Here is a 22755-nt window from a genome sequence, read left to right as displayed (position 1 = left end):
CCTCCAAATGTTAAACATGTGGTTACCATGTGACCCAGATATTCCACTTATAGGCATATATCCAAGAGAAATAACAGCACTGTCCAAACAAAAATTTGTACACGAATGTTCATAGCAGCATTATTCATAATAGCCAAAAAAGTGGGAGCAACCCCAATGTCCAACTGATGATGGACAACCAAAATGTGGTATATCCATACAATGGAATATTATTGGGCCATAAAAAGGAATGAGGAAGTGATACATGCTATAACATGGATGAACTTTGAAAACATCATCTAAATGAAAGAAGCCAAATACAAAGACCACATATTGCCTAATTCCATTTACATGAAATGTCCAGAATAAGTAAATCTATAGAGACAGAAAGTGGATTTGTGGTTATGGGGGGATGGGGGCAGGGGTGGAGGGGAGATGGAGAGTCACTGCTAATGAGTATGGGAGGGTTTGTGGGGGAGGTGATAAAAAACATTACTAGGGAGTGACATCACATCATGGGAGAGTAAGAGGTTCCTTTTGTCTCTCCCCTCTAAATTACAACCAAAAAATGTTCTAAAATTGATTGTAGTGACGGTTGTAAACTCTGTAAATAAACAAAAACCATTGACTGGTACATTTTAAAAGGGTAAATTTTATATATGAATTATATCTCAATAAAACTGTTCAGAAAAAGAAAGAAAGAGGGGAGGGAGGGAGGGAGGGAGGGAGGAAGGAAGGAAGGAAGGAAGGAAGGAAGGAAGGAAGGAAAGAAAGAAAGAAAGAAAGAAAGAAAGAAAGAAAGAAAGAAAGAAAGAAAGAAAGAAAGAAAGAAAGAAAGAAAGAAAGAGAGAAGAGAGAAAGAGAGAAAGAGAGAGAAAGAGAGAGAAAGAGAGAAAGAGAGAGAGAAGAGAGAGAGAAAGAGAGAGAGAAAGAGAGAGAGAAAGAGAGAGAGAAGAGAGAGAGAGAGAGAGAGAGAGAAAGAAAAGAAAGAAAGAAAGAAAGAAAGAAAGAAAGAAAGAAAGAAAGAAAGAGAAGGAAAGAAGGAAGGAAGGAAGGAAGGGAGGGAGGGAGGGAGGGAGGGAGGGAGGGAGAGAGAGAGAGAGAGAGAGAAAGAAAGAAAGAAAGAAAAAGAAAGAGAAAGAAAGAAAGAAAGAGAGAGAGAGAAAGAAAGAGAAAGAAAGAAAGGAAGGAAGGAAGGAAGAAAGAAAGAAAGGAAGAAAGAAAGGAAGAAAGAGAAAGAAAAAGGAAAGGAAGAGAAGAGAAGAGGAAAGAAAAAAGATACATCTTGGCATATCCCTTCCCTTCTCCCTTCCATCATCTGTCAGTGCCTCCCATTGGCCAAACCTGCCCAGAAGCCAGAGGGCAAAGTAGTCCCCTATGACACCTAGCAGGGAAGCAGTAGGATGGGGATACATCCCTCATCCTCTCTGACTCCCCAGCATGTGGTATTCAGGCCATAAACATTTGTTGAATCAATAAATGGCCTATTTGCCTGCCTTGGGCTGGGCACCCCGTCTTGTCTCTGCTGGGCTGCACAGGGGGCTTTTTGAACGTAAATGATCAGATGATTCATTATCCTATGACCAGTGAGTAGGTTGTCACTTTCTGTTACCTTACCCCTTGGTCCCAGAAGGCACTGGAGCGGCCCTGGGTGAGGCCGATTGGAGGGAGGAGCAGAGGTGGGAGGGGCAGGGAAGAGGGTGGCTCCTCTTACAACTTAAAAGGGGCTCATACCACTTCCTCCCCAGACAGGGGGAGCGCGAGGCCCGGCACAGCCTTCCTGTGTGGTTTCAGCCGTCCAGAGCGTGTCATGGACCTGGGTGAGTGAGCCTCCCTGTATGAGAAAGAGCAGTACTGGGGTCACTTTGACACCCAGACTGACTTTGTGGAGCGGGGGTGTCGGAGGGGATCGGAAGGCATGGGGGAGCCTCTGGAGAAATCAGGTTCTGGTGTGGAATAGGTGGCTGCTCCCAGAGAATGCCACCCTGTTCTCCCAGGCACGAAGGGTGCACCTTTCAGACCTGGGGAAGCGGGTAACCACTGGTACCAAGAAAGACAAGGGGGTCGAGGTCGTGTCTTTCTAGAACAGCAGGGACCGAGGAAGGCGGCGGGGCTGGCTTTGGTGGTGATCTGGACGGCAGCTGTTCTCGTCTCGGCTTGGGGTAATGGGTGACGGGTGAGGCTCTCTGGGACCTGTTTCATCAGAGGGAAATTCTCCTTAGAGGGCTCCAGACCCTCCACCGCCTCTCTGATTCCCACCTTTCTCCCCTGCTAAATACCGATTAGAACCTCTGTCCTCTTGGGGTTATGAGGAGGAGGAAATTGAAGGTGACTGCATTGTGCGAATGGTACTACGCCATGCAAATACAAGCTGTGGTTGTTTTCTCTCTGCCGCACATCCCACCGGCTTCGCTGTTGCCTCTTGCAGGTTAAAGGCTGGATGAGCAACATGAAATGGGACAGCAAGGGGCACTTGGCCTGGAGAAGTCACAGCCCCGGCCTCCAGCACAGCCCCCTGCCTCATTCATTCACTTTTTCTAGCCGGGCAGATGACTCTTCTCTTTAAAAAGCCCATCCTCTGCTCTAACCTCAATCTTAACTAGAGGGAGTACAAGGGAAACCCTGAGGGGCTTCTGAGGGTTTCGTCCAGCCCCAGACACCCCATTTGTAAATCTCAGCTGTGGAGTCAGAGCCGGCTGAGGCTACGAAGGCCAGGTTCCTGGATGGCTCGTTCTCACCAGCAAGCGAAGCACCACGGCGGCCTCAAAGCCGCAAAGGGTTGGCTTTAAAAAGTGAAGGTTCCCTGGTGCACCCTGTGCTGTCCTCACACCCCTCCCCACCACACCACAGCCTCTTGCCTTCATCTCTGCCTTTCCCGCCCACCCGGAACCCTGGGTGGACCTAGCAAACAGCTGTGAAAGGGTTAAAGTGGCCACCCCACCCACCACCCACCGGCTGTGAACTCCTGTAGGCAGAGTCTGATTCTAGCATCTCGGTCCCAGGTGTATTGGGGGTGTGAGCAGAAAATGTTTGTAGAATGAATGAATGGCATCGAGAACTCTGAGTTGATTTCAGTTTTTTTAAAATCTCTTCCAGCTTCCTCTCCTCCCAGCAGCCTATTCTCTAATCCCACTCCCCAGACATCCACACCCACTGACCACAGTCCCAGAAGGCAGACCCCACTCTTGCCTCTCTGATTGACCTCTGGGAAGGAAACCAAGCAGGGTCCTGGTGGTGTGCTGGTAAATGTTGGAAAACTGGCACCCCAGGGTGGGGAAGGGCCCTGATTCGTAGTGCTTGCCAATTTCCATAGTGTAAACTCTCCCACCATAGCTGATTTCAAGCCTGCAGCCGATTTCAAGTCACAAAATGACTGAACACAGAGTCAGAAAGAGATGTACACCACTGGCTCAACGAGCCTGTGAGAGCCAGCTCCAGCACGCTACTGAGGGTCCTCCCCCCAGACCTAGTTTGGGGGTGCTAGCCTCACGGGCTTTGATGGGGGGAGGGAGGGAAAGCTCTGGTCCAGGAGAAAGGGATGTTCTTGCTGCTTCACTCAACTCGAGAGAGCCCCAACGGCCGAGCCTGAAATACTGGTAGGAGAGGAAGCCACTGAGAAGCTTTGCTCAGAACGGGCTCTGGGCCGTTGGTAGGGCGGGTGGGCCACGAAGAATCTGTTTTTTCTCTCTTCATCTGCCCAGCAGGGAGCAAGAGGTGAGTGAGGGGGCAGGGTTTCTGTTACACAAAATGAAAACATCGAACCAGGGCTGAGCTGGTCTTTTTCACGGTTTGAATGCACAGCCCTGGGGTGCCCTCCCCACTTTGAGAGATGGGGCCTAAGACCTCAGCTAGAATTTTCCAAAGCAGAGAAAAGAAAAGTGACCCTGTGACAGACTTAACTCACACAGCTTGGCCAGATATGGCAGCAGAGGGGGATGCTGAAGCAATTCAGGGCCATCTCTCCAGGCATTTGGAGAGCTTGGCTGGGGAGGAGGAGAATGCTGCAGCCTAGGGGAGCTTTTGGCAAAATCTCTCCTCTTTGCTTGGTACTTTTTTCACTCAACTATCATTGATTGAGGAACTCAAGCACGATACATATTTCAATAAGCCACTGTGACAGAGAGAGATATAGTGCTGATGGGGCAAGGGCAAGGTGCTTGTGAAGCTCAAAGAAAGGAATAGTGAACATGAGTCAGGGGACCATTTAAGTTGGGTTTTGAAGGGTGTGTAGGAGTTATTAAACCAGAGAAGGAGGAGCAAGGGGCCCAGAAGTAGCAGGGATAGCAAACTCAATTGCCGTCAGTGGCCAACAATGTAAGGGAGGCAAGGGCCATATGACGTAGTAAGTGGAGGGGGGCGGAGTGAACCGGAAGGTACAAGCCTCACCTCATCCAAATGCAATTTTTTGAAAACTCCATGCAGCCAAGCAGAAGATGCTGGGGGCTCAGCCTGCAGGCTCCCAGAGGGCCACCTCTGACAAAAGCTAATAGAGACAAGAAAGAGGCAAGTGGAGGTGGGTGTAAAGAACCTGGCCATGCCAAGAAGGAAGGGAGAAAGGGAGGTGGGAGGGGCAGGCAGGGCCAATCCTTAAGATTTTGTGTGGCATTGCTAAGGAGTTTGGGCTTTATCCCAAAAGCAATGGAGAGCCAGTGAAGACTTTTCTTTTTCTATTAGGTGAGTTAAAGGACAAGATTTGTGTTTCAGAAGGAGCTTTGTGGCAGCAAGGAGGCAGCAAAGCCTTCCGTCAGGGCAGAGGTGGAGCCAGCTCTGAGATGTTAGGGGATAGAAGCAACAGAACTAAGTGACCAATGGGATGTGAGAGAGTGAGGATTCCCTTCATGCTCCACCGAGGTCCCTATAGGCAGCAGGCTCATGTAGCATGACACGGTAACAATGTAGCATGACACGGTAACAATGGAGCATGACATGGTAACAATGGAGCATGACACGGTAGTGAGACTTCCATTCAAATCTCAGATCCATCTCTTAGCAGCTGTGTGACCCCAGGCAAGCGGCTTAACCTCTCTGGGCCTCTATTTTCTGGAATACAGAATGAAAATCACAAGAGGTAGCTCGCAGGATGTTATAAGGGAGAGAATCATAAAGACCAAGAGGCAACATAGAAGAGCAGTTAGGAGCGTGGTTTCTGGAGTCAAACAGGTTCAAAGCCCAGCTCAACTGCTAGCCAGTGGTGTGACTCTAGGAAAGTTACTAATTTTGAAAGGCTTCAGTTTCCTCATTGCTGAATGGGGATAACAGCAGGACTGCCTCATAAGGCTTTTGTGAGGATGAAACAGTTTTGCGCATAGTGAGAGCTCAATAAATATGGATTATATCATTGGATAAAGCGGTTGATCCATAGTGAGTGTAAGATTCACCAGCTCGCATCAGTCCCTGCCAGTTGTCTGAAAGAGGGCCCCCAGGCCTCTCGCCTTCTCTCCAGATCCTTTATTGCTTTCTTGCTTCTTCCCTCCCCTTCTCCCCTGTCCCCAAAAAGAGAAAAGTTGTGGTGGCAATGAGGAATTCCAGAGATGAAAAAGTTTGGGGTGGCTTTTGGGGCCAGCTGTGCAGCCATGATTCCCTGGGTGACCTGGAGGGCCTGGGAATGTGGGCGTAGAAGTTCGGGGTTTAGGGGAGCAGCCAGCAATCCCCTCCTCCCAGACCAGAAGGAAGTTTCTCTTGCTGGGGGCTCAGGTTGGAGTTCTAGGGAATTTTCTTTTCATTATGATCATTACTAGAAACTCAAGTACTCAGAAAATACCCAACGCTTAAGTCAACCACTCCTCAACCCCTGAGATTCCCAACGGCACTGGTCCCACCAAGCTGCAGCCCAGGCCAGTTGCTTTATGACTTTGTAACAGACAGAAACGATCTGACTCATGGCTGCTGACCGGGCCCCCTCCGCCACACACCAGAGTTCCCCTAAGTTCCCGTTTGGTTACCTTTCTTGAAAACGGCCTCTGCTGGTCCTACAAGATCCTCGTCCACCGCCTCCAACACACCTGGAATGAGAAATCACCTACACACGTGCACGCACACGCGTACACACACCAGCCACCCCCCACCCCCCCAAGCCAGTGGCAAAGGACTGGGACAGGGCACAGGAGCAGGGGGTGGTGGAGTAAAACAGAAACACAGCTCTTGCTCCTCGTGCTTCACCTGTAGCTTATCAAAACTTTGAGGTTTCTCAGTTCTCACTCACAGTCAGAGCGGGCTTTCTCTAGAGTAACCGAAAGGCTTGTACGTGTTTAAAGAAACCTCGAGCGCTTACATCAAGATGAGTCAGTGGAGGATGGGTGGTGCGTTGGACCCTAAAGAGACTTTGGTTAGGGGTGGAGATGTGGACTCGAGCTCAGAGGCTGACGGACTAACTCAGCAAGGAAGGCGGAATGAGAGAGGGGAGCTATGATGTTGCCCAAGGATCCGTTCCCCCTCAGGACTGCAAATACTCAGGAGCAACCTGGGGACGACGGGACAGTGGGTGCCTGTCCCCAGAAGTAGAAAATGCAGCTAGGAAGGCAACACCCAGTGGACAGTGGAGGGCTTGACTGCCGTGCTAAGCATCAGGGGCTTCCTCCTTAGGGCTGGGTAGAGCACTCCTAAGGATTTAGGAGGAGGGGGCGGTGGGCGTTGGCATCGGTGCTGTGCTTTAGGAAGATGTGTCTGGCAGCAGCATGCAGTGTAACTTCCTTGAGGCGGGAAAAATACCTATTTATTTATGTGGCATGATGCCCTTCCTCCTTCCCACAGGAACCCCCAAGCCCAGAATCCCCCGCCTTAGGCATTCCCCCTGGAGCACATTAACTGTGACTTGAGTGTCATGCAGGGAGATTTCCAGCAGGTGGTGCTGTGGCCAAGGGCACAGAATGACTGGGAATGAGCTGCTTCCTCTTGGGAAGCTCAGAGGCCCTCAGCCTCCAGAAGGCGCTTGAAGCAGAGTCCCAAGCATTTCCTTGTCCCTACTGAGACTGGAGGTGCGATGGGCCGGCAAGTCCTGCCTTGACATTCATTTGTGGGATCGCAGTTACTGCCACTCCTGTGGGTCAGGCCCTGGCTGGAACTGAGGGTCAGGCTACAGAGGTAAAGCGGGCACAGCTCCTACCCCCCAGTGCTCCCAGACTGTTAGGGGAGATAAGACTTCTACATAAATAACCCTGCGAACTGTCCTCCCTGCTCAGCCCTCAGAGGAAATAAGTTCCAGGTCCAGCCCTCAGCTCGGCCACAAAGCAGAACTGAGCAGCCAAGTGCCCGTCCTCCGTCCGCAGCACATCAGGCCTGTGCTAACCTGAGGTCTCAACCTTCTGTTTAGACCCCAAAGGGCCACCTGACTTCCAGAATGGACCCAGGCTCTGACCCTGCCAGGCATGCCAGGCGAGGTCCCTTCCCACAGCTGGCCATGTTCCCCTCTCACCCATCTCCCAGGCCCTGGACTGGAAACAAGTTCAAGAAGAGAAAACACGCAGTTCAGTCCAGCAAAAAACCAGTGGTTACCTCAGAGAATGGTCTCCATCCCTCCGTGCCCTCCACAGGGTAATGTCCCCTCAGGCCGCCGTGGTGCTCCCTCCCTTGGAAGAAGGGCAAGCAGGGCATTCATTCATTCATTCATTCTTTCTTTCTTTCGTTAGCACTCAACTCCTAGGCACCGCCTCCATTCTGAGCCTGCACAGGTGAGAGGGAAGAGGTCCCAGCCTCAAAGGCAGGCTGAGGGAGTGGGCCAGGCGAACCACCAGTCAGTGATGAATGAATGTCGGTTGAATGAGGGGGTGTTGTGGAGCCGGTGGAACCCCGAAGCACTCTCCCATCCTTGAGAGGCCAGTAAACAACCTCAGTCCTCCACCCAGCCCTGTGAAATCCCCCTATTTCCTCAGCTGGCCCCCCTCAGGAGACACTCAGGGCTTCATATGTGTCTGCACCCACCTGGGTGCAGAAAAAATGCTCCCCAATGGCTATTGGCACCAGAGCAGTGCAGGACACACAGCCCCTATCACCACCGCCTCAGGGCCTTGCTGCCCGCATAACCTGACGTGGGAGGGGGCTACTCAGACCCAGGAGTCAAGGTCAATTGAAGCTCAGCCTTGAGGAGTGGTCTGGGCCAGGGTGGACTTTCCAAGCCCAGAGGAGCCCTGAAGAGCCAAGAAGCGGAGAGGGGCTGCCCTGCATTCTGATCCCACTCCTTTCTGGGACCTCGGAGTGGAGGAAGAAGAGGGGGTGAGGGCAGTGAGGGTGGGCGGCCGGCCAGGTGCTCCAAGGCACAATCTGGTTCTGATGTTCTGTTTCAGCAAACGTGGTGCCTGGAGCTTGTGATGCAAGTTCCCAAGAGCGTCTCCAGTATCCTCGGCTTTCTTTAATAACCGAGAGCTGTCCCTGTCAAGCGATAACTTTCTTACCTTGTCTCCTGCAGGCAAGCCAATGAAAAACATGCTGGTGGTGGCTCTCCTTGTCATTGTCCAGGTGAGGTCTACTCCCAAGGGAAGCTCTGTTCCCTCCTCCCCACCCCCCTCCCCAAACCCACCCCTTCCCAAGCCCAGGGTTTTGTTGGAGGAGCTGGGTGTTTGCTGGAAGGAAATAGACCCAGACACAAACCCATTTGCCATTCCTTAAGCTGATGGCTGCCTCTCTCCATCTGCTGAGTGACCCTGGAAAGCCACAGATGCCCTCTGAACTTCCTTTACTCAAGTTAAATTAAAACAGAGGAAAGTAAGTTATCACCACCTTCCCCACCCCACTTCCGATATCTCCATCCAGGAGACAGAAACATGAACTCCATCTGAGTTCTTGGAGAAAGAGGAGCTGCAAAAAGCAAAGGTCGTGAGGTTGCTGGGTTTTGCACATATGCGTGCACACCCACATGTGTAAAACTTCACATGAGAGCTGAGAAAAGAACCCTTGGTCTGGTGGCCTGTTTACTATCCTATCACCCCAAAGCTGTCTCCCTTCTCCAACCTCCAGCCAAGGGCTCCCCTCGAAGCCCCAGTTCCCTTTTGTGAAATAAAGAGACCCATCTGAGCCCCACTTGGGGGAGGGAAGAAAGGATGGGGCCCGGGACACTGGGAGGAGGGTGGATGGTGCACATACTTTACCGGGGCCCGAACTCTGCAGGAGCAAAGACCCCAGTTTACAAGGTTCTGCTTCTCAATCCCAGAAATGGAGACAGGAAATCTTCCCTACCAAGTGCCAGAGTTAGAAGAAACTGTAACTCACCGAGTCGACTTTCCCCCATTTGCTGGGGGTGGGAGCTCCTGGAGGGGGATGGGAGCAGCTGAGGCCAGAGCTGGAGCGGCAGTGCTTCAGAATTTGGCTCTTCCCCAGGTCTGAAGGCCAGAGGGGCAGCTTTCCAGGAGCTCTGGCCAGAGGCAGGCCTCAAGCTGGGCACTGTTCCCAAAACCCCATCCCAGAGGCCCCCCAGAGCTTGGGCTGCAGCCCACAGCCAGGTCCCCTTCCCCATCACCACTCCCTCCCCTCTTTCCCCCGTTTCCAGGACTCCAGAGGAGCTGTATTACTAGCAGTGGAGGCTGGAAGGGACAGCTGTGGCTCAGTCTTCTCTTTACTTGGGGGGATGGGGCAGGATGTGGTGGGGCTGTGGGCTGCAGAGGCATCAAGCCTAGTGGCCCGTGGCCGGGGCTTGGGGGGGATTGGGGGGTGGGGGATAGTAGGGGAGAAAGAGAAGGCAGGATGGGGTGGTAGGGAGCACACATCATAGAGGCTGGGCATGCTGCCCTCCTGGAAGGCCCTGAACCCCCTTATGTCCAGGCACTCCAGATCTAAGGTCTTGGGCCTTATCGTGGGTGGCAGAGGGCAGCCAGCCTCTCCCAGGACCCCCAGGCTGCAATCATGCCTGGAGGAGGGAAAAGGGTTGCCACTGACTTTTCTTCTCGAGATAGCAATCAATGCCCAAAGAAAAGGCTCCTGGACATTATGTATCCTCATCCTGTCCCCAAGCAGGACAGTGATGAATCCAGAATTTGGAAATGAGAAAGACAGAGACAGGAATGCAGGGAAGTCAGGAGACTAGGTTCCACTTCTGGCTGTGTAACCATGAGCGAGCCACATCCAGACACATCGCTTCTTCGAGAGCCTCCCTTTCCCCGTCTCTAAAGTCTCTCCAGCTCCCCAGTTGTATGAAAATCCATCATGTTGAGCTGCCCAGAGGTGGGACCACGAGCTTCCTGGGGCGGTCTTCCAGCCCAGCTCCCAGCCCTGCACGGCTCAGCGGTCACTGTCGCTGTGCACAGAGGCCCGAGGCGCATGTGTCCGCCTTCATTGATAAAATCACAGCAGGCTGCTGAACCTTCGCCCTGACCTGTAGACAGGCTAAAAAAAGCCCTGAGCAGCTGAGCCCTGCTGATTGGGATCTGCAGGAAGAGAGGCAGAGAGGTGGGGGGAGAGAGTGGGAGCACAGAGGGAGAGTGGGAGATAGAGCTGCGCTTCCTTCCAGGGGCTCCCAGAGGCCTCAGCCACAGCTGGGGATGCCTCGGCCCTGTGGCCCCCGTCATCGATTCCTGCAGTAGCTGCAGAGATCAGAGCACTGGGGCACACGTTGCCTGAGCGCCTGCTGCACACCGGGCGCTGTGCCGCGGGCCCCGGGGATCCATAAAAGTCTTCAAGACGCTCACCACCCATGATCACAGCAGCTTGCCCCAAACCAGGCTTCAGGGCCTCTTAACAGCACTTGTGCCTTCCTCCTTTCACACTCCAGGGCCTCCTCAACCTTAACCCCAAAGTGGATTTTCCCTCAAAAGCCGAGGTACTTCGTAGGCCCCCTGGAAAGCTCTTTCTACCAGGTTCTAAAGGAGGCTCAAGAAGAAAGACACATGTGCCCACTTTCCTGGGCTTTCCATCAGGCAAAATAAAACCTCCATGGAGATGAAATTGTGCCAGAGCCTGGGTTAGGTACCTCGGAACAACCAGGTGAAGGAGATAGTAATCATCTCCCGCTCACAGATGAGAAAACTGAGCCTCAGAGAGATGAAGCGTGTTTAACCAGCTCAGGGCTCATTTGACCCCAAAGCCCAAACTATTTCCAGTCCACCGTCAGCACATATGAGGTCAAGGCTCTCAGAGTCGGCAAAATCAGACCCTTGCTACTCACTAGAAATGCAGAATCTCAGGCCCCGCCCCAGCCTACTAAAGCAGGACATACATATTAACAAGATCCCCAAGGAATTCATATACATGTTGAGAAGCACTGATTTCAGACAAAAGAAGCACCTGGAAAGTTTAGAAAAACAGATTCCTGGGCCCCACCCCCGAGACTCTGGTTCAGTAGGTCATAGGTGGGGTCCGAGGGTTTGCAGGTGAGGCAGATGCTGCTGCTGAGGGGGACCACACTTTGAAATCACTGCTCTGGGCAATCCAGGGCAGCAAGATATAGACCTACTTAGCTAAACTGGATTGCATTCTCCTGTTCCCTTCCCCTCAGGTGTGCCTGTGCCAAGATGAAGTCACGGACGATTACATCGGAGACAACACCACAGTGGACTACACACTGTATGAGTCTGTGTGCTTCAAGAAGGATGTGCGGAACTTTAAGGCCTGGTTCCTCCCAATCATGTACTCCATCATTTGCTTCCTGGGGCTACTGGGCAATGGGCTGGTCGTGCTGACCTACATCTATTTCAAGAGGCTCAAGACCATGACCGATACCTACCTGCTCAACCTGGCCGTGGCCGACATCCTCTTCCTCCTGACCCTTCCCTTCTGGGCATACAGCGCGGCCAAGTCCTGGGCCTTCGGTGTCCATGTCTGCAAGCTCATCTTTGGCATCTATAAGATAAGCTTCTTCAGCGGCATGCTCCTGCTTCTTTGCATCAGCATCGACCGCTATGTCGCCATCGTCCAGGCCGTCTCGGCCCACCGCCACCGTGCTCGTGTCCTTTTCATCAGCAAGCTGTCCTGCGTGGGCATCTGGATGCTGGCCATGGTGCTCTCCATCCCGGAGCTGCTGTACAGTGGCATCCAGAAGAGCAGCAGCGAGCAAGCCTTGCGGTGCTCTCTCATCACGGAGCACGTGGAGGCCTTGATCACCATCCAGGTGGCCCAGATGGTGGTGGGCTTTTTGATCCCCCTGATGGCCATGAGCTTCTGCTACCTTGTCATCATCCGCACCCTGCTCCAGGCACGCAACTTCGAACGCAACAAGGCCATCAAGGTGATCATCGCTGTGGTTGTGGTCTTCATAGCCTTCCAGCTGCCGTATAATGGGGTGGTCCTGGCCCAGACGGTGGCCAACTTCAATATCACCAACAGCGGCAGCTGTGAGCTCAGCAAGCAGCTCAACATCGCCTATGATGTCACCTACAGCCTGGCCTGCGTCCGCTGCTGCGTCAACCCTTTCTTGTACGCCTTCATTGGCGTCAAGTTCCGAAATGACCTCTTCAAGCTCTTCAAGGACTTGGGCTGCCTCAGCCAAGAGCGGCTCCGGCAGTGGTCTTCCTGCCGGCACACCCGGCGTTCCTCGATGAGTGTGGAGGCCGAGACCACCACCACCTTCTCTCCATAGGAGGTTCCTCTGTCTGGACTAGAAGGACCTCTCCCAGGGCCCCTGGGTTGGGACAGGGAAGCTACAATGACTCAGGACCCAAAGGCTGCTGAGGGAAAGGCAGTTCCAGCCATTAAGATTTATCTCGTGGTGAAAATCCATGCCACAGAAGACAGACCCCAACCCTAGCTACCTCAGTCCAAGTTGTAAAGAGACGTGGCTGATAAGCTACCCCAGATCTGGCAACACTCCAAAACCAAGGTTGTTGTCCCCTAAACCAAAAGTGAAAGTCCAGAGACAGTTCACACCTCCTGGAGTGGGGGACAGGTGTTGATGAGAGCTAGGGTGGTGGAAGGGGCCTGGCGAGTCCTCTCAGTGAAATTTCTTCCCACCTGGAAAGAAGTTGTCCCTGAGATCCAAGGGCCGAGGCAAGGTCTTCCAGAAAACAAGGCTTTGTCTCCAAGACCAGAGATGGTGGGGAGACTTCTTGGCTTGGCAGGGAAAGGAGGACGCCAATGGGTCAAACTAACTCTGAATCCCTCCCTCCCTCTCTCTTCCTCCACTGTCCTCAGAGCCAGCAAGAAATGGCAGCCTCCAAGCCTCCCTAAAAGCTCATTTGCCCCTTGCCTGCTGACTCTCCTCAGGCTGCTGTCCCCCCAGGCTCTCCACAAGGAAGGGGTGTGGTGTTCCCTGCAGGCCAGGCGAGCTGCCTCAGCCCCGCCAAAGCCATGTTCCCAGCCAGGGCTCTGGAGCAGGGATGACGTGTGGCCAGCCCTTCTTAGGTCTCAGCTCTGCTGGGATGGGAGGAGAGGGCAGGGAGAAAGGTTAGGGGCCCGGGGGTGGGTGACAGTGCTGGCTGCTGAAAGCCAATGAGCTGCTGCTTTGTTCTTTGTCACGGGGACAAAAACCTCTCATCCTGTTCTGCTTTCAATTCATTAAGAGAGCATATTTTACTCATACACAAATAAAAGTTTTCCCTTGAGGAAACAACAGCTTTAAAAGAAAGGAAAAAGATCTTTGGTAAATGGCAAATGAGTGTGTTCTTGTTTTGCAAACCTCCACGCCCCACCCAGCCACCCCCACCCCCACCCCCTCCACTCTCCCAGTCTTCATTTCTCAGAGATGCTCAGAGCCACGAGGTCTGCTGAGCTCTGCTCTGAGCCCAGCCAATCACACAGGCCCAAGAGGCTGAAGGAGGTAGGAGGGGAGGTGCAGGGCATCCATCTTGCAAATACCCTTCCAGAACTTGTGGGATAGGACCCAAGCCTGTGCAGTCAGCAGTGACGCAGAGACACAGGTCTGAGCTGAGCTTTGGAAAGAACCAAGTTGCCCCTGTAACCGCTATGGCTGGGAACTCTCCCTGACCCTCCACAACATTTACACACTGGTCTGCTCATCTGTTCCAGCTCAGTCTGGAACTAGAGCCCCTGACCCTTTGTCAGTCTCCTCAGGTTCAAAACTGGTGTTTAGAAAGAGGGCCTCTCCCTGGCCTCAGAGACCACTGCATGCTGGATTAAGGGGGCTTGGGATGGGACTCATGTGATAGGCTGCAGTCTTTGCTGGATGCTTGAGATCCACGACCACCCATGACCCTCCCTGCTGACCGCTCTTGCCACAGTGGCCTTCCATGGTGTGGATACCCATCCACAGGGGCAGGGATTGAGGAATAGCCACTGCCCTCCACACAGGCTAAGTATCCATGTCACAGGTTGCCCTGATGCCTTCCCGGAATCCCAACCTCTCCAAGGCAGAGAGAAGGTTAGTCCAACCTGTGATGTATGCAAAGGTGTCTGAAGGGTACTACGCTGCAATAGCTTGGGGACCGGGGCGGGGGCAGAGACAGGGAGGGCTGAGGCACTCATGCAAAAGGCAATTCCAACAATTGTCCAAAGTGAAAAGAGCCTCGTTGAAAATGGAGCCTGCCTGGTAATGAAGCCTATTCTCCATTCTCATAAGCACATTATACTACCCTCCTCCACGGGATGCATTGGGCACAATTTGTCAGCTAGCCTCCGAGCCAGGAACCAGTGCCCTGAGAAGAATGAGGCTGGCGTTCACAGAAGCGGCATCAAATATTAAAAAGTGCAGCTGCAGCCGTGTGTATGCGAGCGTGGGGTGAGCAGGGCGATCCCAGTGCGCGTGTGTGGCCCTGTGGGGGACGTGCCCGGTGCATGTGGGTGTGGAGCCCGCTGGTGTGCACACCCTAATGAGGTTATGGATGGGAACACGATCCTCAGTTCCTGAAGGGGAGGAATGTAATGGAGCGGTCAGGAACAGGAAGCCAGGCCAACCGCACAAACTCGCCACCTCGGCTTCAAATACGTTTTTCTAAAATAACTGGACGTCTCCAAGTGTTTACAAAGACAACAAAACCCCCAGCAATGTTGATTCCCCAAACTGCTGTATCTCAGAAGTTCTGACCTCGGTTCCTTGTGGGCCTGGCCCCTGCTCCCTTGCCCGGCGCTCTCGCGTGCCTACCCTGAGTTTTAGGGGTCCCCTGGGAAGAAGGAATGGACTCGCTGAGCAGGCCCCCCCAGGGCTTCTCTCTCTCTCGCTCTCTTTTTCATCTGCCTCATACAACTGCCCATCTTCCTGGGTTCATTGCCCCCACGGCCCCTTTCCCGTTCCGTCCACCACCAGCCCCTTGTCCTCTCATCCTCCCCTGCTGCAACTTCAGGCCACAAATCTGTCCTTTCGGCCAGAAGCACTACATCTCAAATCATGGACTCACAGAGCTGAGGGACCTCAAAGATCAGCTGGTCCAACCCCAGTCATTCTCTAGATGGGGAAACTGAGGCCCGGAGGGAGCAACTGACTTGCTTAAGGAGATATTGCAATGTAGGGCTATTGGGTAAACTTGCTTTGGGGGCCTGAGGATCTGGCAGGATTTCGGGGGGTGGGCGGGGGAGGGCAGAAGCTCTGGAGGCCAGCCGACTTTGAATCTCCTCTCTAGCGCTTCCCAGCTGTGTGACCTTCAGTGTTGCTCAACTGCTCTGAATCTCAGATTTCTCAACTGCAAAATGGAGAGGACTTGGCAAACACTGAGCACAGTGCCTGGAATGTTGATGTGCCGGTGAGGAGCATGGAGTCTGCAGCCAAACTGCATGATTTGAATCTCAGCTGCACTCCTTGGGCTGGTTACTTCGTCTCTCTGTGCCTCTGTTTCCTAATCTGTTTAATGGGGATAATCATAGTACCTACCTCCTAGGGCTGTTGTGAAGAGAAAATGAATTCATATATGTAAAATGCTTAGAAATCCCTAGAAAAGTGTCATTGGTAATCATTAAAAGATGTTTAACAAGTGGTAGCACAAAAAAAAAGTTGCTAACCACAAGGAAACTAAATTCAATTCCTTAGCCCCATTTCCATCCACATACAATTTATAAATCAAGCTGGAGGGCAGTTTTGAGATTAGTCTGTCCTCCCACCAATTGTACAGGTGAGTCAACTGAGGCTCAGAGAGGGAAACTACTCACCTGAGGTCTCTCAGGAGCTCTTAGCAACACTAGAACTTGAACCGGGGGTCCTGAGCTCCCATCCAGAGCGCTTCCCCGGGACCTCCTGCACCCGCATGCACACCTCCACACACCCACGCTGGCATATGCCACCTTCATCCCAGACCGTCTAGCTCTTCTCCGGCAGGCACTGTCCCTCCTGTTCTGTGGCCAGATCCTTAAGGAGAAGCTCCCCACCCCCCTTAAATAGTTCTCATCCTTGCCCTTCTGTCTGGGAGAATGAAGTGCAAAAGAAATATGGCAGCGGGCCCAAAGGAAATCAGGCAACTGATCTTGTTAAGAAAGGATCCTCTTGGGAGTTAGGTTCTCAGTTGCATTTCTGTGTTGAGGGTGAACAGTCGGAGGGAGAAGAAACAGGCGTATGGGGGTGGGGGTGGGGGTTAAGGAAAATGACATGGGGAGAGGAGGGGAGCAATTCTGAGTGGGGGGCAGAAGGCAGAGGGGAGGTGGGGCAAGAGTGGGTTCTAGGGACTACACCACTGGGGCCCAGACTTGGAGAGTAGTCTCAGTGGGTGGAAAGATACCCCCACCTACACACACACACACACACACACACACACACACAGCTTCCTTGGGCCTTCCAATCTCAGGTGGGAAGAAAGGAGCTATATGATTCTTCGAGACAGGTGGGCCCACAGCCTTCTTTGCCAGGAGGAGGTTAGAAATGGCCCACTGTCCCTGGTCTGAGCCCCTAGAAAAGCCCCAGGGAGAGAAAGAGAGGGAGCCTTTCCCTCAATCCAAAAGAGCAATCAGCCCTCCCAGGCCTCACCCCGTGGGAGCAGACGTCAAGAGGCAGCACAGGGAGTAGAAACCTCATTACCCACACCCCCACCACCACATTGTCTTGTCTCAGGCCCAGAAAGAGGCACGACAAGGGGTCTGCTGCAGAGAAGGCTACGCAGCTCCTCGCTCACCAGCCAGAGCAGCTCTAGACTAATGAATCTCAACTGATCTTGTCCAAAATCAGAAATGAGGGGATGTGAATTCTCCCACGGGCTCTCCTGCGCGTGCACACACGTGTGTGTGTGTGTGTGTGTGTGTGTGTGTGGCCCAGTTCAGACTTCTCTGCTGTTGTCAGTTCTTTCCCTCTTCCTTCCCCTGGAAGATGGATATAACCTAATTTTTGTCTATTGTTCACTAACCCCAGGGAATTCTCTTGCTGGGTTGTTCTATGTCACAGTAACCACTACACAGTTTGGCCTCCAGGTTCTCATCTCTGGGTAAAGAAACATCTCCCTGCGTGGGCAGGGCGGGGTCAGGCTGTGCCTGGTTCTGACGGGGTCCCTTCCCTCGTGATGCAATACGTCCTGAGGTCAGACATGCATGCCCACTGGCAAGAGGGCCGGTGAGGAAACACATCTTGCCCCGGAGTCCTCTCATGCCTGTGTCAGCTTGCTTAGGACAGAATAGTTTATATTTGTTCTAAGTCGATGTCTGACATTGTGAAGTTCAACAGATGCTGCAGATGAAATGCCCCCAAACCCTGTCCCAATGTTTAAAAGAGGCCTGGAAATGCACGCACATTTATCTTGTATGGTTTATGCAAACTGCACTTGAGCGACTGAAGCAGAAACATGATCACGTGCAAAGACCAAGTGGGGCATTCTTCCCAGGACAGGGTGGGGGGGGGCGCGGTTTTGTGGTGTGGCCAGAGGCCTGGGGTCAAGCCAGGAGGCAAGAGTCACCTACAGTGGCACCAGCTCTGTGCCCTGCCCAGACGCTTGGACGTCCTCCCCGAGAGCCGACTCCGTGGACACCGTCGTCCTGCCCGCACTGACTCCTCTTCTCACCACCTGCCTTCTCTGCTCACTCTCATTTTAGGGGTGCTCGGCTGCCGAGAGGTGCTGCTGGCAACCTTCAAACTTGAGAGTCCAGGGAAGGAGAGGCAGGGAGAACAATGGGCAGCTCTGAACCTGGGTGGTTCAGGGAGACACCTCTCTGCCTTCATCTGCAGAGCAAGACATAGGCCTAGCCCCGCCTAGAATCCTTCAATCCCTTGTCAAAGGCAGAACTTGGATTTTTGTCCAAAAACTACACCTGCTTTGTCTCCAGCCTCCTTTTCAGTTACCCCACCCCCACCCATGCCCCCTATGCCCCAAACCTGGGGAGACCGTGGACTGCCTAGAGCTTGTGAGCTATCATTGCTGGGAGAGTCAGACAGAGGCTGGGTGACAGCAGGGTGGGGCTTGGGTGTCATGGAAGGGGTTGCAGGAATCACAGAGCCTTGGAGCAGAAGAGACTTGAGGAAGTGGAGGGGGCTAACCTAAGAGGAGAGACAGGCTCATATTTCCTGAGTGCCTACGATGTGCCAGGGCCTGCGCTAGGTGTATCACCTCCCGCTGAATTCTTAGGACAACGGGTGAGGAAACTGAAGTTTAGGGAGTTGTGTAACTTATCAGAGGTAGCACAGCTAGCAAGAATAGCTACAACCTTATTAGGACTTTATCATGGACTACACATTGTACTAAGTGTCATATCTTATTCCATTTAATCCTCACAACAACCCTGCTAGAGCCCCATTTTACAGATGAGGAAACTGAGACTCAAAGAGGTTAAGTAATTTTGCCAAAGTCACACAGCTACTACATAATAAAGCTACTTAGCGATGTCAACCAGTTCTAGCTGGCCTCCAAAGCCCATGCTCCTGCTACTCCACTCCACAGACCAACTAAATAGCTGTTTATTCATTACCAAATATATATGGGGCTCCTACTTTGTGCTAGGCATTGTGCCAGTAGTCTCAAAATGTGCCAGCCAACATTTCTCAAAACCTACTGGATGCAGAGCTCTGAGCTGGGTGGAGGAGAATCGAATAACAAAGACACAGCCCCCACCTGCCAGGGGAGTGTGACCCCACCCTGGGCAGCAACCAGGCCTTTGCTGCTCCCTGGGACCTCTCTCTCCTCTGGGCTCTGCTCCCTCGCAGGCTTCCTCAATAGGCTACCCCTCCAGGGCTGTATGCCCCGGGAGGCAGGTGTCCTGGCTCTGCCACAGGCTCACTGGGAACACAGCGGGTCGCTTTCCCTCTCTGGGCCTCTATCTCCTTAGCTGTGAGATGAGGGAGCTGGACCCCGTGATTTCCCCCTCCCTTCCAGCTCTGATGTGCTACAGGTACCGTGTCTGGGTGGGGTCAGCCGGGCAGGGCTCCGGGCATGTTGATGCCTGGAAGGGGTGCAGGGTGAGTGGGTGAGGGGCTGAGGAAGCTGCCCCACCCCCAGCTGTGGTTTCTGGTGTGGCCACCGTGGCAGCAGGTGGAGGGAAGTGTTTGTCACCCTTCCAACAAAGGCAGTAAAACAAAAGCCTCCCGGGGCACCATGGGAGCAGGCAGCAAAGGCGCCAAAAATAAAACACATCTTTCCTTTGATGGGCACCAGCAGCTACCGGGGGCCTGGCCTGGGGGTTGTGAGGAGAGGGCTCAGATTTCATGCCCCAGTGCAGGCGTGTGCAAGCATGAGTTGGCACATGCGCGCGCACACACATAGACACTAGTCATACAACCAGCACACACATACACAAAGTAGCACACTCACTCATACACATGACCACTTCATGGGCCTAAGACCTGTGCAGTCACACCAGGCCCTGCACCCAGAAGGCCCACACATGGTTTATTGCTTGGCTGTCTCCATTTTGAAATTTTTAATAGTTTTTGAACACGAGGTCGAGCATTTTCATTTTGTGCTGGGCCCTGCAAGTTCTGTAGCCAGTCCTGCTGGTATCCATTCATAAATACGTACATTCACAGTATGCTTAAGAAGCACACAAACATTTATGTACGACAGCACACACACTTCACATACACACAAAAGTACAAATACCTGCACACACACCCCCACAGACAGCAGTAGTCCCCTCATCCCTCATGCACACTCACTGTAGCACACATACGTGACCCAGAGGCCTTGGACACTCCCAAGGAGCACTTAGACACCTGCAGCTCATCTGCAGCTCATTGGCTCAGTTTGACATTGGGCAGGCAGCAGAACAAAGCACAGGGGAAGGGCATGGTGGGGAAACAGATTCATTTCCTCTACCCCTCAACATCCCGATAGCTACTGCCGGCTTCTCTCATCGGCCTTGGACCAGCAGATGGGACCAGAAAAAAAGGAAAGTGTGGGAAGTGGAAGGATTGATGGGAAGGGGGCAGGGCATGGGGTGGAGAGGAAGAGAGACAGCAAGAAAAAGGGAGAAGGGCAGGAACCAAGTCTCCAGGCCAGTTAGCCCGAGCAATGGTCCCGTAAGAGTTTAGAAGATCTTAGACCCAAAGAAGTAAGAACAATGGCCCTGTCTTCTCCCCAAAGCACACCCCCCCCAATGGTCCCGTAAGAGTTTAGAAGATCTTAGACCCAAAGAAGTAAGAACAATGGCCCTGTCTTCTCCCCAAAGCACACCCCCCCATCAGCCCCAGAGAGGCAGTCACCAGAGCCCCATCTCTGCTTCTTGCTGGCTACATGGCCTTGGGCAAGCCACTGAACTTCCCAGCCTCAGCCTCCTCCTCCGTGGGACAGGGGTAACAATGTCCGAATCTCGGGGTTGTGAGGGATGCGTGGATTCTGTGGCCACGCCTCCTGGATTCTCCCCAACGTTTGACATCTTGTCTCCTTGTCAGGCCTTGCAATCTGATCCTTGGTTCAGAAACTCGAGTTTCCCTCCCTCGTTCACAGCAGATGTTCAGACCTGTTTATTTCTTCTCCTCCTCTCTCTTCCCAACCAGATACAAACGGGAGGGGTGGACACAGTCTATCATCCACCTTCCTTTCAGGGACCTTCAGCATCTCGAGGTCCCTTTTGATCCCACCACATCCGCCCTTAAGCCAAGCAAGACCCCAAGGCCTGGAATTTTTTCTTTCTCCTCTATTTTCCACCCCAATAACCTTCCCTATTTAAAACTGTCCCAGGCTCTGCCCCTTCCCTGAGGGCCCAACAGTCTGTCAGGTGGTACCGAAGACTAAGGAGTTAATTGGGAAACAAATCAGCTCTAAGGGGTGTCTACCTTCTATCATGCCCTGATCCCATTACAGTCACCCACACGGAGAGAGGAATGGCCACCTGAGTGGCCACCAACAGGAACCTTGATTTCGCTGGAATTCTTACAAGAACATAGGTCGCTCAGATCCCCGTACACACTCCCTCAATTGACTGAGAAGGAAACTGAGGCACTGAAGAGTGAAATGACTTGAGCAAGAGGTGAGGCCTGTGGTCCTTCTGCCGTGCAGCCCCTATGAAACGAGATACAGGGTGGTCCTTCCCCACTGCCCCATCTCTCCAGCGCACAGCTGCTTCCCATTCCCCAGGCCGGTTGGAGGCCAGCCAGGGCAGGAGGTCTGGTCACCAGGTGCCCCTTGACAGGGAGGAGGGGGCAAGCAAGGGATCTGGCACCTGACTCCCATACCGGCTTCACCACTTACCATCTGTACAAGCTTGACAAGGGCTCTGTCCTCTCCAGCCTCAGTTTCCCCATCTGGAAACAGGTGAGATGTTGTTCCAACACTTTCCTAGAGCTGTTGGGGGAATTCCGTTAAATGAGATAGTGGATGTAGGAGCTCTTTGTGACTGCAACGTGATGTGAAAATAAAAACTTTTCTTTATTGGCTTGCTTAATATCTGAGAAATTAACAGAGAACAAGGGCCTCATCTTGGTGGCGACTAGACCAGAAGGCCTCCAGCCTAGACAACAGTCTGTGGGAAGAGTAAAGGCAGACACCCTTCCCATGACAGTAAGTGGGATAATCCTCTCTCGTGTGGGGACCTGCCTTGACCAAATGTTTAGGGGTCATTCTTCCCCAGGAGATGTAGGAACTGGCTCCCTTGACCTAGGAGAACAGAAGTCACTTGCTTGCAGCAGCAGCATGAGGGGAGGGCGTTGCTGCGAAATCATGTGGTCCTCACCAGGGCCCTGCTGGGCCCCTTTCTGACCACAGCTCCTTCCAGGAAGGGAAGCTTCATACCAATCTTAGCAGGTAAAGACCAACTCCTGATTGGCTGGCCCAGCCCAGTGCCTGGCACAGAATATGTCAGAAAACATTCGTGGAATAAATGTATGAATGCTGAATTTGGGGTCTTCCCACGCCCTTGACTCATAAGTTTAAAATCTACCCAAAAACCCCTGCATTGCAGAGATAGGGGCAGACGGGCCCCTCTGTGGGAAGAGCTGTTAGTCAAGGCTAAAAGTAGGGTCACCTTCCAGACACGCTGTCCTGGAAGAGGCCCAGACAGTAAACAGACAACCTTGCCCTCCAATGTGCACCCCCACCCCCTCCATGCAGGAGATCCAGGCTCTGACGCGTGCCCTCTGCAAACAGATGCCGTTTCCATGGGAACTGAAACCCCAGTTTGTTTTTCCCTCCGAGGTACTCTGTAATTTCCAGCACAGTCTGTGCAACGTCAGCATCACAACCTCGCGGCGAGCCGCTCCTCCAAGGCTGCATTCGCATCCAGCGTAGGGCAGCTGAGCTGACCCAGAGAGGTCACGACAAGGCTCCCCTCCCAGAAGGGCCTCCCCTGTATGCTTTCCTGCTGCAGAGAGATGCCCGGCAGAGGGGTGGAGCCAGAGATGAGTCCTTGAACCACCCTGAGGGAGGCCTGGGGGCTGGGGGAGAGTGGGGGGCGGACGGGGGCTCATTTCCAGTAAGAAGTGGGAGGGAAGGAAAAGGTCTCAGTCTGGCAGCCTGGGCCCCAGCGATGGGTAACAGATGATTTCTGGCTGCAGCGGGAGGGGCAGTTGGGCTCTCAGCAGTTGGATCATCAGCCTCTATTGTCTGAGCCTCAAGGAAACAGCCACAG

The 22755-nt window shown here is 53.0% G+C and overlaps 1 protein-coding gene across 1 annotated transcript; it reads left to right on the top strand.

Annotated features, from left to right (window-relative positions):
- The first annotated feature begins 1737 nt into the window (after positions 1-1737).
- On the top strand, positions 1738-13472 carry CCR7 (C-C motif chemokine receptor 7). Its single transcript, XM_004434526.3, has 3 exons — positions 1738-1799; positions 8381-8430; positions 11399-13472. The coding sequence occupies exons 1-3, from the start codon at positions 1790-1792 to the stop codon at positions 12476-12478; spliced, it is 1140 nt and encodes a 379-aa protein (XP_004434583.1). The 5' UTR covers positions 1738-1789; the 3' UTR covers positions 12479-13472.
- The last annotated feature ends 9283 nt before the right edge of the window (positions 13473-22755 follow it).

The sequence above is a fragment of the Ceratotherium simum genome, chromosome 16 (assembly GCF_057802395.1).
Source record: "Ceratotherium simum simum isolate JZ-2026a chromosome 16, ASM5780239v1, whole genome shotgun sequence".
In the NCBI taxonomy this organism is placed as follows: domain Eukaryota; kingdom Metazoa; phylum Chordata; class Mammalia; order Perissodactyla; family Rhinocerotidae; genus Ceratotherium; species Ceratotherium simum.
This window is presented reverse-complemented; position numbering and strand designations above follow the sequence as displayed.

Bases quoted from the DNA above. Each gene is read 5' to 3' on its own strand.
- CCR7 (XM_004434526.3), top strand. The intron at 8,431-11,398 runs GTGAGGTCTACT...CCTTCCCCTCAG, and splicing joins CTCTCCTTGTCATTGTCCAG to GTGTGCCTGTGCCAAGATGA.